This window comes from Leptodactylus fuscus, chromosome 7 (genome assembly GCF_031893055.1).
Source record: "Leptodactylus fuscus isolate aLepFus1 chromosome 7, aLepFus1.hap2, whole genome shotgun sequence".
Taxonomy (NCBI): Eukaryota; Metazoa; Chordata; class Amphibia; order Anura; family Leptodactylidae; genus Leptodactylus; species Leptodactylus fuscus.
This window is the reverse complement of record NC_134271.1, coordinates 60,547,723-60,568,115: the sequence shown is the minus strand read 5'-3', so window position 1 is coordinate 60,568,115 and position 20,393 is coordinate 60,547,723. Positions and strand designations below refer to the sequence as shown.

General features: G+C 41.4%; 1 protein-coding gene across 1 annotated transcript; it reads left to right on the top strand.

Annotated features, from left to right (window-relative positions):
* Positions 1 to 5,919: 5,919 nt before the first annotated feature.
* On the top strand, positions 5,920 to 18,645 carry ZNF821 (zinc finger protein 821). The gene is made up of 7 exons (XM_075281986.1): positions 5,920 to 6,013; positions 6,974 to 7,061; positions 10,378 to 10,485; positions 11,589 to 11,710; positions 14,265 to 14,369; positions 14,464 to 14,630; positions 17,505 to 18,645. The coding sequence occupies exons 2-7, from the start codon at positions 7,022 to 7,024 to the stop codon at positions 18,139 to 18,141; spliced, it is 1,179 nt and encodes a 392-aa protein (XP_075138087.1). The 5' UTR covers positions 5,920 to 6,013; positions 6,974 to 7,021; the 3' UTR covers positions 18,142 to 18,645.
* The last annotated feature ends 1,748 nt before the right edge of the window (positions 18,646 to 20,393 follow it).

Sequence of the window (20,393 nt, the reverse complement as noted above, 5' to 3'; positions counted from 1 at the left end):
CCATTATATCTACAGGAAAACCGCCGGCATTTCTGTTGATATAATTAACATTAACCAAATCGTGCCGGTTTTGGAAATCACAGTGTGTTCGCATTAATCCCATCCACTTTGCTGTTACTGTATAACGCCACGATTTCCTGTGGCGCAAATCGCCCGGCCAAAAGACTTTTTCTCGCCAACAAGATTGCACATAATGATGGTCAACAGTACACTTTCTGGTCATGTACTTTTGATCCATTTTTCACAAAAAAAATTTTTTTTCTCATTATTTCTATACTTTTCTATTGTCTGCCTCATTTTCTTAGAGGGGTTGTTGAAGCTAAATTTATATTTATTTATTTTTAATTAGGCTGCTGCAGGTGAGAAAAAAAAAACCCATACCTGTCCCCAGTGCTCCATCTCTCAACATGGCCTGGTCATGTGACCGCTGAAGCCAATCAGCGGCCTCAGTGGAAGGGACATGGGACATCACAGCCAGCAAGGACTTCCGGCACAAGAAGACAGCTGTGCAGCAGGACTGAACCATGTTGGGACGACAAAAGACAACTGGAAACAGGTAAGTATGTTTTTTGTTTTTTTTCCACCTACCTGGTCTATTAAAAAAAAAATAAAAAAATTAACCTGGACAACCCCTTTAAGACTAATATATAATATAGGTACAGTATATTGGCTATCATTGTAATGTTCTCTGTAACACAGTTGTGGCAGTTGAATAGGCTTAGGGAAGATGGCAGACTTCCTTTAACCCCTTCCCAACATCTGCTGTAATACTACAGCGGACACCGGGTGTTTAACTATGGCGGCCACCATAGCTGCTGGATGTCTACTGTTTTACACATTTTCCTGGCGGCGCATGGCTGCTTCCATTTTTCCGGTGATCGCCAGCGCCTGGAGCATGCTCCAGGGCCGACGTCATGTTGGCATGACAGCTGGGAGCCTTGTAAAGGCTCCCCGGCCGGTCTGTAGTGATCTTCTTTTGCAGGCTGCTCTATGCAGCCTGCAAAAGAAATGACGATTTATTGCAATGCATTAGCTTTGTAATGCATTGCATTTGTGATCAGACCCCCTGGGGTTCAAGACCCTAATAAATGCAAAAAAGAATATATATATATATATATATATATATATATATATATATATATATATATACACTCACCGGCCACTTTATTAGGTACACCTGTCCAACTGCTCGTTAACACTTAATTTCTAATCAGCCAATCACATGGCGGCAACTCAGTGCATTTAGGCATGTAGACATGGTCAAGACAATCTCCTGCAGTTCAAACCGAGCATCAGTATGGGGAAGAAAGGTGATTTGAGTGCCTTTGAACGTGGCATGATTGTTGGTGCCAGAAGGGCTGGTCTGAGTATTTCAGAAACTGCTGATCTACTGGGATTTTCACGCACAACCATCTCTAGGGTTTACAGAGAATGGTCCGAAAAAGAAAAAACATCCAGTGAGCGGCAGTTCTGTGGGCGGAAATGCGTTGTTGATGCCAGAGGAGAATGGCCAGACTGGTTCGAGCTGATAGAAAGGCAACAGTGACTCAAATAGCCACCCGTTACAACCAAGGTAGCCAGAAGAGCATCTCTGAACGCACAGTACGTCGAACTTTGAGGCAGATGGGCTACAGCAGCAGAAGACCACACCGGGTGCCACTCCTTTCAGCTAAGAACAGGAAACTGAGGCTACAATTTGCACAAGCTCATCGAAATTGGACAATTGAAGATTGGAAAAACGTTGCCTGGTCTGATGAGTCTCGATTTCTGCTGCGACATTCAGATGGTAGGGTCAGAATTTGGCGTCAACAACATGAAAGCATGAATCCGTCCTGCCTTGTATCAACGGTTCAGGCTGGTGGTGGTGGTGTCATGGTGTGGGGAATATTTTCTTGGCACTCTTTGGGCCCCTTGGTACCAATTGAGCATTGTTGCAACGCCAAAGCCTACCTGAGTATTGTTGCTGACCATGTCCATCCCTTTATGACCACAATGTACCCAACATCTGATGGCTACTTTCAGCAGGATAATGCGCCATGTCATAAAGCTGGAATCATCTCAGACTGGTTTCTTGAACATGACAATGAGTTCACTGTACTCCAATGGCCTCCACAGTCACCAGATCTCAATCCAATAGAGCATCTTTGGGATGTGGTGGAACGGGAGATTCGCATCATGGATGTGCAGCCGACAAATCTGCGGCAACTGTGTGATACCATCATGTCAATATGGACCAAAATCTCTGAGGAATGCTTCCAGCACCTTGTTGAATCTATGCCATGAAGAATTGAGGCAGTTCTGAAGGCAAAAGGGGGTCCAACCCGTTACTAGCATGGTCTAATAAAGTGGCCGGTGTGTATATATATATATATATATATATATATATATATATATATATATATATATAAAAATCAAATCACCCCCCTTTCCCTAGAACATATATAAAAGTAGTTAAATACTGTGAAACACAAACACAGTAGGTATCCCTGTGTCCGAAAACGCCCGCTCTACAAATCTATACAAATATTTTTCGTGTACGGTAAACGCCGTAGAAGGAAAAAAGTCAAAAGTGCCAAACTGCCATTTTTTCACTGTTTTACCTCTGATAAAAAATTTGAATAAAAAATGATCAAAGCAATACCAATTCCCCAAAATGGTAGAACTAAAAAGTACACCCGGCCCTGCAAAAAAAGACGCCCTATACATCCCCATACACGGAATTATAAAAAAGTTACAGTTGTCATAATATGGCGACTTTTAGTAAAAATTAATTGGCACAGTTATGGATTTTTGCTAAGGGGTTAAAATGTAAGTAAAACCATATAAATTTGGTATCTCCAGAATCATACAGAAACATAGAATACAGGTGACATATCATTTTGGCTGCACAGTGAACGCCATAAAAACGAAACCCATAAGAAAATCGCACAAATGCACTTTTTCTTCAAATCCCCCCATTCTGAATTTTTCTCCAGCTTCCCAGTACATTGTACAGAATAAATAATGGTACCATCATGAAGAAAAATTTGTCCCGCAAACATTAAGACCTCATATGGTTCTGAGAGCGGAGAAATAAAAAAAGTTATGGGGTTTGGAAGGAGGAGAGTCCAAAACGAAAATCAAAAAATGCCGTTGGCAAGAAGGGATTAAAGGGGTTGTCCAGGAATCTCAGTTCTTGGGCAGAAGATGGAAGCAAATTAGACGCCATAGTGGTCACAGTTTGATTAAAATGTGCTGACTCTTTTATGTCATACATTTTGACACCTATTGTGAATAGTCTCAGGTGCACGGGGTGGTTATGGCAACGGTTTTCATAGTAGTACATGGGAAGTGTTCTTTTTTCTTGTGTATGTATATATTTTTGTTAGTGCGATTTTCCTCTTTTTGCTTACAGAGATTGTACACAAGTTTCAAAATTACAGAGCAGGCTAGGGAACATATAACATAAAAAAAAAATTATGCTGAGTTCTCCCCAGTACTCCAGTATCTACCTCCGCTATCCATTTAGGTGCACGCAATGCCTTGGCCACCAGAAATCCTGTACCGCACGTGACTGGCCTCACCACTCGCTGGAAGGACCTGGTGACGTCAATCACATAAGTCACTGGATCTTTTCCTGCGGCCGCTAAGCTATGTCTGCAATTTTACGTAAGTGTCCATCTCCCAAAATGCTGGTCAATTACATATAGCACAAATGATTCCAAACTCAAGTGTCCAGTTGTCCAATATCATGGCTATATGAACTTTTCCATCAACACTGATCCTTTGGATATGGAATGAATATCTGAGGCCTTGTTCACGTGAAGATCAGTTGCCATTTTATTTTTAGGAAGACATAATGGATATCCTTATTTTAATGGAAAATGGAATAAAGGGAAGGGGCTGAGTGGTGACGTTGTAACATGACCGTTTTCAGTACAGGAATTTGAAGAAATGTTTATCTGCTGATCAATATAGACTGGCCAGTATAGTATACAGAAATACACACACAGCTACAGAGTGCGCCTCCTATAGATGTACAAGAAATACATATAGACTGGTCAGTAAGACTTTAACTCTGTCATATCACATCAATAAGACACTGATTTTGTGGAAAAAATGCGGGTGGTACTATTCAAGTCACCCCCCCACAAAAAAAAGAAAAAGGAAATCATCATTATTATATTGTTGGCAGGAAGGAGATGTAAAGTTAGGGTATGTTCACCTTTTCCTCCGTGTGAATTCTCCATGTTGTTAGCTGCGACAGGATGCTGATGTAGTGCATCCCACATCCTGAACGAATGGGCCTAATCAGGAGTGAGTCTCGAGCTGCGGCGAAAAAAAAATCACTAGCGGGAAAAAAAGTGAGGGCCTCCCATTGAAATGAATGGGAGGCCTTTTTTGCAGGCGGATTCTGCGTCAAAATCCGCCTGCAAAAAACTCTGTGTGAACTGACCCTTTGGGTCAGTTCACACAGGGTTTTTTGTTCAGGATTTTGATGCTTTATCCGCCTCAAAATCCTGAATAAAAAGACGGCTCCCATTGAAATCAATGGGAGCCAGTCAGTTCTTTTTTTCGGGAACCGTTTGTTCCGGCTCCCGGAAAAAGAAGCAACATGCTCATTCTTCAGGCAGATTCGCCTCGCAACATCTACCTGAAGACACTCCCTCCCAACTAGGCTCATTCATTTGGGCCTAATCCAGAGCGGAGTGCGTGACTAGATGCCAGTAATCTGCATCGGCATAGAGTCGCAGCTACCCGTATTTTGGTCTGGAACCTGAGGCAGCCTCCGCCTCAGATTCCGGACCAAAAAAACCTGTGAACTTACCCATAGGTAGCAGGGGATTTTATGGGAGTAATGTATTGGGAATACAGATGTGCAAAGTAACTACCTCATGTGATCACTACTGCACCTTCATATGTGTAACCTACACCTAGAGCCACATGAATGAGAACAACCAGTTTAAGGAATTGGAATGAACTTCTGTTACTCAGACATGGCAGTCAGGTTCAGTTGCTAATACCTTAAGATCAGCTAATCATTTTTAGGTCATTGCAGATCATTTTATTTTCTGGAGCACACAGTTCCCGCCATTGTTTACATGCCAGATGCTGCTCACTAGTCATATTTTTAGTAGTGGCGGTTATCGGTACTGCAGCAGTTTCATCAGGACATGGCGGTACTACCAATACCTGCTTCTACTAATACTACAGTGAGTGAGCAGCATCTGGCATATAAACAATGGCAGGAACTGTGTGCTCCAGGAAACAACTGATCCCCAATAATCTAAAAATTGTTAGCCTATCTTCAGGTATTAGCCACTGAACCTGACTGCCATGTCTGAGTTCATTCAAATTCCTTAAAGTGATTGGTCACAGAGCTGATCTGCGGAGGTGCAGTTAGTTGGACTAACTAATATTGGCCTATCTTAAAGATTCTGTAAAGGTGGATAAACCCTTTAAAAAACATCTGCTGTTAATCTTATGTATGACCACTCCAGACATCAAATCCTCAGCAGATGTAAATGGATGTAGATGGATCTGCTACAGGTCTGCAGATATATAGTGTATGTGTATGGCCAGTTTGAGGAACTCTTCACATGTAGAGATTAAAGTGCAGTTAAAATGGCATCAACATTGAAACTGCTACATGTAAATACCCCACTAGGTGGTTGTGGGGGACCTGTCCTTAGCACTACTATGGTGGGATAGCTGGGCCTGGCACTGGCAGTAAGCTGTAAGTGCTGTGGCTGGGCCATGGAGGGCGCCACCTCTTCTCTGTATGTGTGTTTAGGACTAGAACAGGTAAAATATTCCCCTGTAGTGATCACAGCCATGTAATCCCACAGACACTGTACAATGAATGACACTGGAGTCTACTTCCCATCTAGCCTTCTCCACCACCTCCTGATCACATGACCGCATGACGTCATCAGAGGGCCTCACTCCCTCTACCAGCTACAGCGTTCACCGTCTGACTGGAGCCGGGACACACCCGGATACCGGGGCCGGGGGGCTGCCGGGGGTCATGCAGGTAAGTGCAGGGGATGTCGGTGCACCAGGAGTACATTACCGGCCACAGTACTCAGCGGTCTGTCGTTGTAATGGCTGCTGCCGGGAGATGTACAGTATAGTCACAGTCCCACCTCTGTAAATGCAGCAGGCTCTGGAGTAATGCACAGTGCAAGGGGCCCCCTAGTGACTATGTAGCCCTGCACCATGCATGTGCTATACATGATTAGTATCTATGGGGCTTCAAGGCCAGGCTCCTGCTCTGTGTCTGGTTTTACACTCGGGATACAGCAATGCTTTGCTGTGGTGAATGGCTTCACTGAGTAATATCATGGCAAGCAGCTCAACCTTCTCATGCATTCAATATGGAGGTGATAATGGTAGTGGGTGTTTCAATAACAGATTTGTGATATGTATAAGACTGCAGGTATGCTGCTTTCTATGGGGGATCCCCAGTGACCCTGACAATTGGGATGTCTGATCCCTACAGCTACATGTGTGGATTCTTCTCTGTTAAAGGGCTGTCCTTGCCATTAGTAGCTATTATCTATCTGCGGGATTGGTTTCATTAGATCCCTAATGTTCTGGGATCAAGGGATCTCATTCATTCTTACCAGAACACACACAGTGGGGAGATGTGTAGAGAGCGGTGCTTGAGGTTACATGTTGCCTCAACATCAGCACCCTCTCCTCTACAGGCTCTTCTGTCACCTCTTTCTCAAGATGGCCCCATCACAAGATTGGTACCAAAGAGAGTACTAACCAAATAAAACTCAGAGTCCAATAGAAGAGACATTAGTGGAGGCTCATCTAAGCTAAAGGATGGAAAAAGTGTTTCAGAACTTACTTTTCAATGTCTTCCTAACATCTGATGGATCACTTCTTGCAACTCTTCAGCTTTCCAATGCCTAGTTTTCATATATCACCGTACTGCGTGTTTCTTCATGCTGCTATTTAACTCTTTGTTTCCTCCCAATTTCAGAGCTGCTCTGTATAGAGGGTGAGCGTGGATGTAGCCAGTTCTCATAAGATGTCCCGGAGGAAACAGACAACTCCAAATAAAGTACATTGTGAGTACACTCCACACTTATAGCTAAAAGGTACTTGTGGGTTTTACACAGCAGAGACCTGGTGGAAGTGCCAGCGATCAGAGACATCTCTAATTGCAAGCACTTTAACCCCTCAGATGCGACCTTGGCATCCGAGGGATTAAGAATACTTAAACTGCTACCGCAGGGTGCAGGAGCCATTCTGTTACTATGGCACTATACTGCAATATAGTAGTATTGCAGTCTACAGCATTTATAATCATTACAGGTTCAAACCCCTCCTCCCATCAGGGATGTTGACAAAAAAAAAATATATATTTTTTTTTTTAACTACATATAAAGATAATGAAAGAAAAATAACATGGACAACATATTGATGAGGTCTGTGTGTTGTCAGGATAAGTTAAGATTAGTGGGGGACCCACTGCTGTTGAAGGGGCTTTGGCGCTTGTGCAAGCATCATGATTTCTTCAATGTTTACATCTGTTTCATAGAGCCTGTGCAAAATAATTACAGCCTTGTCCCATAGAAGTGAATGTTATTATATTGCACAGCCGCTATGAAACATTTGTCAGACATTGTAAACAATGAAGGCTTGCTGGGTGTTGAATGCCTGATGATCCCTTATTGACGATACTGTATATCCTGAGGATAGGTCATCTATAAAAATGAACTAGACAACCCCTTAAATTTGCTATTTGTGCCTGGAGGAAAATTATAGTAATAGTTTCCCTGCATAATTGACATCTACTTGACATTATGTAAAGCCTACATTTTATTTATTTGCATTACTACTAATTTTATATTCCTCTTTGGATAAAAATACTCATCAAAAATGATAAATGTTGCAAAGTTATTTATACTCTTTAAAGGTTACCTGTCTAACAGCATGTTCACATTCGTGATGTTGTCTCCATTCTTCTGCTCCATCGCAGGACCAGAAAAACGTTCCATCTAATGGTGGACAGCAACAGATCCAAAGGAACCCGACTGACTATAATGGAGTCTTGTTGGGTGTACATATATATATTTTTTTCCACATTGCAAGACAAAAAAAGTCAGGCTTGCAGAGTTTTATGTCTAGGATTTCTGCTGGACTGTATGCTGGAAGCTCTGAACTCTGATGCAGATGTGAACGTAGCCTAAGGCTATAGCGTTCATCTCCATGCTTTTATTATCTGTTGTTTTAATCTGTCAGAGCAGCAGAACAGTGGTTATTAAAACTGCAAGGATGACAGATACTAACACAAGACTTTCTTGATACCAGTGTTAAAATAAAAACAGAAGGCCACTTCCATTGGCTTTATTAAAAAAAAAAAAAAATGTTGACGGGTAAAATAGAGCTTCAGGCTGTGCTTTATTTTCTTTAAAAAAAACAAAAACCCTAAACAAACTTGAAAAATAATGAAAGGGGCCTTCAATTTTTATTTTAATATTTGCCATTTGCCAGTGTTCCATTTGTAGTAATCATTCTGGCAATTTTAATGTCTGTTGTTCAGTTTCTCTAATGGGTCAATGAATTTAACGTTCACCACCTCCAACAAGATCGGCTCTTTTCATCAATTAATAGACACTGCTCCAATGACTCTAACACAGTTTGAATACTTCTCACCCACCCTTACAGAATAATCAATGTTTTTCGTTTTGGTCCATGATTGTTTAGATTCTGTGATGTCAGAAGGGGGATGTCAGCCATAAGCTGGCAAGGAGTGTGATTCTGAGTTCTGACACTGTTCACCTCTGATTGGAGCTCTGAATCACCCCCTAGCCCCCCTCCTCCTCTTCCAGATATTTCCCTTCTGACAATACAGAGCTTAAAGAGGCCCTTTCATGTCCTCGGGCACACGCTGTTTTATATACCGCTAGAAAGCCGATAGTGTGCTGAATTCAAGCGGTATATAAAACTGCGTGTGCCCGAGGACATGAAAGGTCCTCTTTAAAGAGGACTTTTCACCAGCTCCACAAATACAAGTTCTTAGCATCTGTTAGTAGGTGATCCTCCACTGATTACAGCACACTTGGAATTTACTGTATAGCTCCCAACATTCCCAAACAACAAGCAGAGTTAGTATTAGTGCCTGATGTACTATTTAAGCTCTGTAATGTCAGAAGGCCAGTATCTGACACGGGGTGTGATTCAGAGCTCCAGTCAGAAGCAGCCAGTGACAGAGCTCAGAATCGCACCTCTTGTCTGCTCCTGCATGACTATGTACACCTAACAGTACGGAACTTTAAATAGCATATCGGGGACCAAAACTAACAGCACTTACTGCTCTAAACTAGTGGGGGCTAGAGAAAAAAATTACAATTGTGCCCAAATCAATGGAGCAACGCCTATTAATTTAAGGAGCTGGACTTGCTGGAGTTTGTGAAAGGTCCTCTTTAAAGGGGACCTATCACCTCCTCCAACAAGTTCAGCTCTTTACATTATTTAATAGCTGACACTCCACTGATTCCAACACATTTGGAATTTCTTCTCTAGCCTCCACCGTTCCCGAGCAATCAATGCTATTAGTTTTGGTCCCTGATATTCTATTTAGGCTCTGTACTGTCAGGTGGGCGGTATCAGGCAGGAGCAGACAAGGGGTGTGATTCTGATCTCTGACACTGGCTGCCTTTGATTGGAGCTTTGAATCACACCCTCTTGTCTGACACTGACCTTCTGAAATTAGAGCTCAAATAGCACATCGGGCACCAAAATTACCTGTCGGGAACCGTTAGGGCTAAAGAGAAAATTCCAACTCTGCTGGAATCAGTGGAGCAGTGTCTATAAACAGTTGCTAAGAACTACAGTTGTTGGAGGTGGTGAAAGGTCCTCTTTTAAAAGCACATCAGGCACCAAAACTGCATTAGTTGCTCAGGAACAGTGAGGGCGAGATAGAAAATTTCAACTGTGCTGGAATCAGCGGAACAGGATCTATGAACAGATGCTAAGAACTAGAATTAGTGGAGATGGTATAAGGTCCTCTTTTAACCATAGGGTGAAATTATCCTTATTCCTTGAGCTAATTTTTTTTTAGCTCTAAATAAATATATTCTCCCTACATCATTACCCAATAACTCCTTAGATGCATTAGATTGTCAGCAACAGCAATTTAGTGTCTATGGGGCACTCTGGCAACATTTTCCAAATTATCATTTTAACGTGGTTAAGTACATCATAATCCCTAGCCAGTTTCCCACATGCGCTGTGTGTTACAGAGAGAGATCACTAAAAGTACAAAATCTTATAACATTAGGGAATTTTTATTTATGTAGTTTCCCAACATAGTGTTTTACATGACTTAGGTAGCTGAACTTTGGGGTGTGTCTAATGTGGTTTTCTTTATCTTGTCAGGGGAGAACATGTTTGCGGGGTTGGAGCAACAAGCTTGTCAAGCAATGATGGAAACTGAGCTTATAAAACAGGAGCCATCCGAGATCGAACAGAATGACCGGACTAGCAGTGAGTCTGGAGCAATGTGATAGGAGTTGGGTTTGAAAAACCGATAAAGGATTCTGAATGTATTTTCTTGCAAAGAAAATATCACAGTCCAATATTTTAAAACTGTATCTATGGCCGTTTAAAGGTAGCATGTATTAAGTATTGTTCAGCATATCAACCCAATCCTGCAGATAAATAGGGCAGCATCACCTGAATGACTCTATTACTGAGAGATGGCTGGTTTTGTTAATATGTAAATGAGCTCATTGGAGCAATGCAGGTGTTGCCATTGCTCCAAAGAGGTATGCAACAGGGCTGTCGAGTTGGTAGACCAAATCTCTTAATTCCTTTATTTTCTACAACCCAACTCCTGCTCCAAATCTGAATCCTTCATAAATGGCTGACTGCCATGATCAGTCAGAAGCAGTAAAAATCCTAATTCATTAAAAGATTAGTGATTGAATTCCTCAAAAAATAAATATGCAACAAATTATACAATATTAAAAATGGCATAATTAGAATCGTTTTATTTTGAAGTTGAAGATGGTAATTTGTTTCAAACTGTACCCAAAATTAGGCCCAACTCTGACTCCCAGGCCGGGGGGGGGCAGAGATTAGTTGACAAGTAAATACTGATAAGGAAAAGTCATCATCATTTTTGATGAGTTAAAAAAAAAAAAAAGGGGGATTTTGACTTTGTTATTCAGTTACCGTATGCCCCCACTGTTGCTGTTTCTATGCTTTTTTGATCTCGTACTACTTTTTACTTCCTGGTCCCACTTGACGCACAGGAGATGAGTAACTAGCCAATCACTCGCTGCAGCGGTGATCTGCCTCTGTCAGTGATTGGCTGACAAGTATTTCCTGTGTATTTAGAGGGACCAGGAAGCAAAGGGCAGTGACAAGGGATTTGAGAGGGAAGTTATACCCATCTAATATATATATATATATATATATATATATATATATATATATATATATATAATTTTTTTTTAACCTAGTCTCCCATTTTATAAGGATCTTCAGTCCTTCTAGACAACCCTTTTGTGTTTTGAGGCATAATCATTACTATTGTATAAGCACATTGTTGTCTCTACTGTAATACTGTATTTTCATTCTTCTAGGTGACAGTGATGAGGATACCACTATTGATGAGTTATCTTCCTCAGAGGGCGGTGAGGACAGCAATGAAAAAGGAGAGCCCAGTGTAAGCAGAAAGATTAGGAAACGGGAAGATGTTTCTATGGTAAGGGGAGGGAAGGGAAGGGGGGGGCATGCAAAGGGTATTTCAAGGAAAACAACCATATTGATGGAGGAAGTACTGTTTTAATTGATGAGGACTTCCTAACAAAATGGATGCTATATAATGGCCATGTCCACCTTGTGCTCTTTGCTTGTCTGTAACCTGTCTATAATAAACAGAATGTTGATGTCCTCTCATTCTTATTAACCATTAACCCCTTAAGGACCAGGCCTCTTTTTTCAAATCTGACGTGTCACTTTAAATGGCAATAACTTTGAGACGCTTTAACTTACACAGGTGATTTTGAGATTGTTTTTTCGTAACACATTATACTTCATGTTAGTGGTAAACACTAATCAATATTTTTGTATTTATTTATGAAAAAAAATCAGAAATTTGGAAAAAATTGCAACTTTCAAAATGTGAACTGCTCTGCTTTTCAGGCAGATAGTCATACCACCCAAATACATGAATAAATATTATCTCCCATATCTCTGCTTTATATTGGCCTCCTCTTTTGATTGTCTTTTAATTTATTTTGGACATTACAAGGCTTTCTAGTGTAACAACGATTTTCCAGATTTACAAGAAAATTCCCCAAACTAACTTTTTAGGGACCACTTCAGTTCTGAAAGGAATTATAAAGGCCTATATAATAGAAACCCCCATTTTCAAAACTGCACCCCTGAAATCATTCAAAACAGCATTTGGGATGTTTGTTAACCCTTTAAACATTTCATAAGAATAAACATAATATGGAGGTCAAATTTAGAAATTTAATTTTTTTTCACTAATAGATTCATTTAGACCTAAAATTAACATTCACAAAGGGTTAAAGGAGAAAATTCATCTGACAGTTTATCATGCAATTTCTTCCACGCACAGAAATCCCCCACATGTGGGTGTAAACTGATTTTTTTGGGCAGACGGCGGTGCATGGAAGGGAAGGAGTGACGCAGGGTGTTTGAACAGCAGATTTTGCTGGAATAATTTTCAGGTGCCATGTCGCATTTGCAGAGCCCCTAGAGTACCAATACCATGGAAACCCCCTAAAAGTGACCCCATTTTAAAAACTACACCCTCACAGAATTCATCAAGGGGTATAGTGACCTTTTTGACCCTACAGCTGTTTCACAGATTTTACTAACCTTGAGATGTGTAAATGAAAAATGACTAAAATGTCACTTTATCCCCAAAATTTTCATTTACATAAGGGGCTAAAGGAGAAAAAGCCCCCCCCACAGTTTGTTAAACAATTTCTCCTGAAGACGGCAATACCTCATATGTGGTCGGAATTTGTTGTATGGGAACATACACAACAAGGATGCAGGGAAGGGAAGACACAGCCCAAAAAAAGCACACAACAAAATAAAAGGAACACTCACGATCCCTTGGAAAGAGGAAGGAGCTGCCCGGACCTCCAAAGTATTTCCTCCGACATAGAAACTGATCCTTGCAGGAAAATTGAACGAAGAAGAAGGACAGTCCTTAAAAATTATTTCTTCTTTATTTATGTAGATACACATTAAAAAAAATATATGTCCAACGGGATGATTAGATGTATCATATGGGAACATGGCGGGGCTTGGAATGGAAGGAGCGCTATTTGGCTTTTAAAGGGCAGATTTTGCTGAAATAATTTTCAGGTGCCATGTCGCATTTGCAGAGTCCCTAGAGTACTAATACCATGGCCCTACCGGAGGATGGGTCTAATTTATGATAAAGGTCATAAATATGGTGCATCCTCAAGCAGACACTATCAGGAGCAGCGGAAAAAACACCGGCACAGGTCTTAATGAATCTTCCCCAGTAAGTAGAGGAAGATCTACACCATAACTTTCCCTCACTGTCAGAAATAGCCTCAGGATCATGCAGGACATATACAGAAAAATGCTGACCTTTACTTACTCGCTTTGGTGATGCTCCAGCATCACACTAAACCTGGGTTTCTACTGCTGTTTTTTTTTTTTTACTTTTCTCATTTTGCACCTTTTCATAGACCCCCTATAGATTCTCTAATATGAGCCATGTGAAAGTCCGTTTAGAAGAGGGAGGGTGAGCAAGTAAATAGCCCAAAAAGAGAGAAAGCTTCTTAAAAGTTTCTATAATCCTCTGTACCATTGATTTATGCAAAGTTTGTTGAAAAGTTAGTGACTATTTAAATAATGTATATACATTGAATTCAAGTGTGACCTATTGGTAGATACAGGCAGCCACAATTCTTTTAACACCTATTCAGAGACTCTTAATATATTAAGAAATTAATCTGTATAGAATGACCTAAAAAATCATGGGGGAGAGTCACCAAGGCTGGACTTTAGTCCCCTATGCTCTGGAGTGAATTAGGTGAATCTCCTGCTCTATTATGTTCTAGATGTGGCATTGATTTCAGCTCCCTGAACCAGTTTGAAGCCTAGCCACTCTTGTAATGACTCTGGGTAAAGTTTCCCCTGACACATGTCAAAACCATAACACAAAAGTCGTTTGCCAAGTTATCTAGCTATGAAGCCTAAAAATAAATCTTAATGATATTTCCTTCCACTTTTTTTTTTTATAGGTCCCCGAATCTCTTGATGGTAACCTGGATTCTACACTTTTTGTTTGTCCACTTTGTCAGCTGGACTGTGTGAGCCATGAACAGTTGATCACTCATGTGTATCAGGTAAATGACACAAAGTGTTCAGGAGAACCATAGAACAGAACCTGTAACTTTTGTTTTTCAATATTTCACTAATTATATATTGTCTTGTCTTCAGCACACAGCTGCTGTAGTAAGTGCAAAAAGCTATCTGTGTCCAGTGTGCGGCCGTGCTCTAAGCTCTCCGGGGTCCCTGGGACGTCATCTACTAATACATTCAGAGGATCAGCTCTCCAACTGTGCTGTATGTGGTGCTCAGTTCTCTAGTCATGAAACCTTTAACAGGTAAGGATTGCCGTCTAAATAGTTTTAGGCCCTTACAGGGGTTGTCCAGGAGTAGAAACCAAATGCTGCCTTTTATTTTCCCCCAAACCAGTCCTACTCTTATTCTTGTCTCTGGTGTTGCAGCTCAGCCCCATAAAAGTGAATGAGTATAAGCTGTAATACAAGACAATTTGCAAGACTGAAACTATTTGTGGAAGCAGATCCTTTTAATAATCCTGTAATACTTTTTATGTAGTTCTTTCAAGGCAACTTTATGAAAAAAAATTGCTGTAATAGAAAATCATAACCACTGTAAGGATACAGGTAAAGGAATTATCTAAAAATTTAAAGGGGTTGTCTAGGATCATTTAAAATACCAGCATTACTCTAAACACCCTCCCCTCTCCTACTTTCTAAATAACACAAATTATGAAAAATGGGTAGTCGCCAATATTCCTGGGACATTTTCTGATTATCCTGCGATTATCCATTTGCGGAAACGGGATTGTCACTATGAATTCCCCCCCCCATCCACTTAATTATACTTGCTATCCATGGGTTCTCGCAGTGAGATGGCTCCTCATCTTGTGCACGCCACCGCCTGTAATTCACCTCTACTGTGCTTCCACGCATGCGCAGCAGAGGTGTCTAATCACTGCTGAGGACGAGTACAGGAGGAGGGGCCTGTGTCATAACTAGGAATGGCTGGGCCCATAAACAATTAGACCCTAGAGTATAATGATCAGAGACCCATGGGGAGGATACACTCCCCGCTACTTTTGGCCATCTTCAAAGTTGGAGAAGACGTCACGTGAGCCAGGCTGGAATCGCGATGCATAATGACTCGGGTGGGACACAGGCTGCACTACTCAACACTGCCACTAAAAGTATGACAAGTGAACAGTTGCAATAGAAAGCTCTAATCCAGTCTTTCTCAAAGTGGGAGATAACGCCCCCTTGTGGGCGCTGGAGGTCCTATAGGGGGGCAGTAAAGGGCACAGGGAAGATTGGGGGGCGTTGAAGCGGTTTAGGGGGGGCAATGGCTAATTTAAAGGGGTGGTATCATAACAATGATTCTATCTATACTGCTTGCTAATGTGGATTTAAGACTTTTCCTAAATACACTGCTTCAGCAAAACTGCTTTGTTTGTCCACTATCTTACTTTATTCACTTCATTATGGACACTAGCACCTGGTCCCCTGCTCATTGCTGAGGGAGCCACATGACGTAGCTTCCTGCTGTGTGGGGGGAGAGAGGGGGGGGGGCTGAGTGTACGGAGCCAGCCTGTGTCTGCACCACACATACACATCACCTAGCTCCCTGCTGTGAGATGGGGGGTGGAATAAGTGCTGCTTTCTTATATAAAGCAGTCTAAATCCTACTGGGCTAAAGGACCTGGTCTCTCTGTTCACTAGGATAAAGCTTTATTATATAGAGCAGGCTGCTAGTGGGCAGAGGAGCCAGGTCCTTTAGGAAACTCCATACAAGGTAAATCCAAGTCTACAGGACCTTCAGTCATCCCATAGGATCACGCTATGTGGTGGGCAGAGCTACACGCTAATTTGGGGGCGGGGCTAATTGACACGAGCAAAAAAGGAAGAAAGAAGATTTTTAGGCAGCTTAGAAGGCAGATCAAGCTTCACCCTTTAAAATTGTTTTTTTTGCTTTTAACACAAACTTTACCGCTCCTTTACGCTTAACGTTTCCTCGTGTAACGCCATCTAGGGGACTAGACAGTAACTATTTCCTGTCCAAAAGTTGTCAAACTGTATCATAGATGGCAGTAAGCTCCAATATTAACATAATGACTGCGATTGTGATTCTTAAGATGTAGTAAAGTAAAAAAAAAATTGGGGGGGGGGGCGCTAGAAAATAATTCTCGAAGTGGGTGGTAGACAAAATAAGTTTGAGAACCTCTGCTCTAATCCTTTCTATCTGGCTAGAGCAGTGATTTTTGCAGCTTGAGTTGGTAGTTTAGGGAAGGGAAGCAAGAAAACGACCTGAGAAGATCAGAAAGAGACATTTCTCTCGAGTAGTATATATTACAAAGATTCTCATAACTGCCTATTATTGTACTATTCATTTATGCAGAGTTTGTTAAAATAACAGTTCCTTTTGAACTTTTTTTTTTTTTTTTTTTTATAAAGACTGCAGCGTTTTACAATTCCTGCAAAGTGGATAGGACTGTACAATCTTGCCGCCATGGTTTTTCCCGCAGCGCTTTTTTACTGCGACTCGCTACGTGGGGGCATAGCCTAATAGTGGAACCCCTTGCCAATATCCATTGTAACAGTATAGTGAAAGTTAGGTATTTAAATATGGCGCACACTCATTTTCTCTTTTTATTCCAATGCAGCTGCCACAGGAATATTACTATTGAGCTCTCTGCCTTGACCAGCCTCAATATACAGAGATTTTACTATAGGTTGTAATACAGTGGAGTTGCAGTGTATGATAAAAGAGATACAATGATCGTAGGTTCAATCCCTCTATGAAGGGATTTTAAAAATCTTTAAAGAGGCTCTATCGTTAGATTTTGGTAATTTTAGATAATCATGTGCCTGAATAGCCTTTAAAAAGGCTATTCAGGTGCTGCTAATGTAGAGTCCTATCCACTTTGCAGGAATTGTAAAATGCTGCAGTCTTACGCCACAGTTTACGCCACATGGGGCCCCGGCCTAAAGGTTCTGAGGAGCTAAGACCTTCTTTGCCAATAGGCAAACAAAACTATACTGAAGCTACATGCTCTTCTGTAGTGTAGCATAGTAACTACAGCGGTTGGTATTACACATAAAATGTGCTAGGTGTAACCATCTAGCCATCTGACTTTTTACACATTTCTAGTATTGAAATATAACAGATGTATTATATAACTTATGTTCTGCTTTTTCTAGTGAAAAACTGCCAGAGGTTTTATCCCCTGAAAACTGGGATGAGAACAATCACAAAAACTCCGGTGGTATGGACTTCAATGCTGTTTACCCTGCTGGAGTGTTACTTGTGTGCAATAACTGTGTGGCTTACAGGAAGATAATGGAAACCCAGACTCCCGCAGTGCGCAAATGGGCCACTCGTAGGCAAAACGAGCCTGTGGAAGCAAGAATGCAAAGGCTGGAGCGAGAACGTACTGCCAAGAAGAGTAGACGAGACAGTGAAACCCCTGAGGAACGAGAGTTAAGACGAATGCGGGACAGAGAAGCTAAGAGGCAACAGAGAATGCAGGAGACTGATGAGCAGAGAGCAAGACGCTTGCAACGAGATCGTGAAGCTATGCGCTTGAAACGGGCCAATGAGACTCCAGAGAAGCGTCAAGCCCGACTTGTTCGAGAACGAGAGGCCAAACGGTTAAAGCGACGACTGGAAAAGATGGACATGATGCTCCGAGCACAGTTTGGGCAGGACCCATCAGCAATGGCAGCACTTGCTGCAGAAATGAACTTCTTTCAGCTTCCAGTGGGGAATAATGAGCTGGAACAACAGATTCTTGGAAAGATTGCACTGGATGAGCAGAGTAATGGGACTCTGCACTGATGGGGTATTGTGCACCATGTAACTCCTGTTAGAATGTGACACACTTTAATCATGTTTTCTCTATACCTCTACTGGGTCTCTCCAGAATTGAGAAGCCCTTCTCCTCCCTCCTTGGGTGGTCTGTGTTGAAATCCATTTCTCAGGATTACAAAGCTGCTGGAGGGAAGTGTTCAATGTCTGCATTTGTAGTGTGGATATTGTAAGGTCACACAAAGAGACTATTATATGATCTGTATAGCGTCTATATCTATGAACTCTACTGAAAGAGCCACAGAGACTCCTGTTCTCCGAACAGAGCAGTTTGAGACTGTGTTTTACAGGGTATGAAAACAAGCAGAAATCACATTTTGCTCACATGGCTCCTGTTGTGCTGTGTCTGACCTTTACATTAAGTGAGCTGTATGTGTGCAGTATGTCTTATTTATGTGTGTATGACAGAGTATTTCTGAAGCATCTGTGTAACCGTGTACAGATGTGTAATGTGGAGCCAGTAAATTATTTTAATATGGGTTAAGAACTGCCAGCTCTTTTATCCTGGTTATATCCTATTTATTCTAATTTACATTCAGTGAAGTGTTTCCTGTGTTCTGTACACTTAATATTTTTTTTTACATTTGCGGCCGTTAATACGGTTGAAAATGAAGGTCAGTCTTATCAGCTGGGTTCTACAATGTGTTTAAGACTACTGTGTGCAAGTACCTGCTAGACAAGTGGGGCATATGGCCATCCCTGCTCATGACTCTTCCCTGAGCAAGATCAAGATGTCACTATAAACTAAGGACCTATACAGCAGAAAAAATACTGTGTTTTACAGTACCGTCAAAAAAGAGTATACCTTTTGGGCATGTGTGCACGCATGTTAATTTTAGCTGCAGAGTTGCAAGTGTTTTCCCTATAGTTTTAGTAGGGGAAAAGTGACACTTTTTTTTTTTTTTTTTCCTGCAGCAACATTGCACTTTGATAGAAAAGATAGGCTCATTATGCCACTGACCACCCCTGCATAACATGTAAGTGGTTTAGAAGTGATTTTGTGGGTGGCAGACTCCCTTTAAATGAGCTGTCTATATAGGCAAGCTTTTCAAATATACCCACTTAATGCATATGTAGGTAACATACAGTCCTATGAAAAAGTTTGGGCACCCCTATTAATCTTAATCATTTTTAGTTCTAAATATTTTGGTATTTGCAACAGCCATTTCAGTTTGATATATCTAATAACTGATGGACACAGTAATATTTCAGGATTGAAATGAGGTTTATTGTACTAACAGAAAATGTGCAATATGCATTAAACCAAAATTTGACCGGTGCAGAAGTATGGGCACCTCAACAGAAAAGTGACATTAATATTTAGTAGATCCTCCTTTTGCAAAGATAACAGCCTCTAGTCGCTTCCTGTAGCTTTTAATCAGTTCCTGGATCCTGGATAAAGGTATTTTGGACAAACAATTCAAGTTCAGTTAAGTTAGATGGTCGCCGAGCATGGACAGCCCGCTTCAAATCATCCCACAGATGTTCAATGATATTCAGGTCTGGGGACTGGGATGGCCATTCCAGAACATTGTAATTGTTCCTCTGCATAAATGCCTGAGTTGATTTGGAGCAGTGTTTTGGATCATTGTCTTGCTGAAATATCCATCCCCGGCGTAACTTCAACTTCGTCACTGATTCTTGAACATTATTCTCAAGAATCTGCTGATACTGAGTGGAATCCATGCGACCCTCAACTTTAACAAGATTCCCGGTGCCGGCATTGGCCACACAGCCCCAAAGCATGATGGAACCTCCACCAAATTTTACAGTGGGTAGCAAGTGTTTTTCTTGGAATGCTGTTTCTTTTTGGACGCCATGCATAACGCCTTTTTTTATAACCAAACAACTCAATCTTTGTTTCCAAAATGAAGTTGGCTTCTCCAAATGTGCTTTTGTATACCTCAGGCAACTCTATTTGTGGCGTACGTGCAGAAACGGCTTCTTTCTCATCACTCTCCCATACAGCTTCTCCTTGTGCAAAGTGCGCTGTATTGCTGACCGATGCACAGTGACACCATCTGCAGCAAGATGATGCTGCAGCTCTTTGGAGGTGGTCTGTGGATTGTCCTTGACTGTTCTCACCATTCTTCTTCTCTGCCTTTCTGATATTTTTCTTGGCCTGCCACTTCTGGGCTTATCAAGAACTGTCCCTGTGGTCTTCCATTTCCTTACTATGTTCCTCACAGTGGAAACTGACAGGTTAAATCTCTGAGACAACG

Coding starts and splice junctions, on each gene's coding strand:
- ZNF821 (XM_075281986.1), top strand. CDS start 7,022: ATGTCCCGGAGGAAACAGACAACTCCAAATAAAGTACATT. Junction 10,486..11,588: donor ACAGAATGACCGGACTAGCA/GTGAGTCTGGAG, acceptor TCATTCTTCTAG/GTGACAGTGATGAGGATACC. Junction 11,711..14,264: donor AACGGGAAGATGTTTCTATG/GTAAGGGGAGGG, acceptor TTTTTTTTATAG/GTCCCCGAATCTCTTGATGG.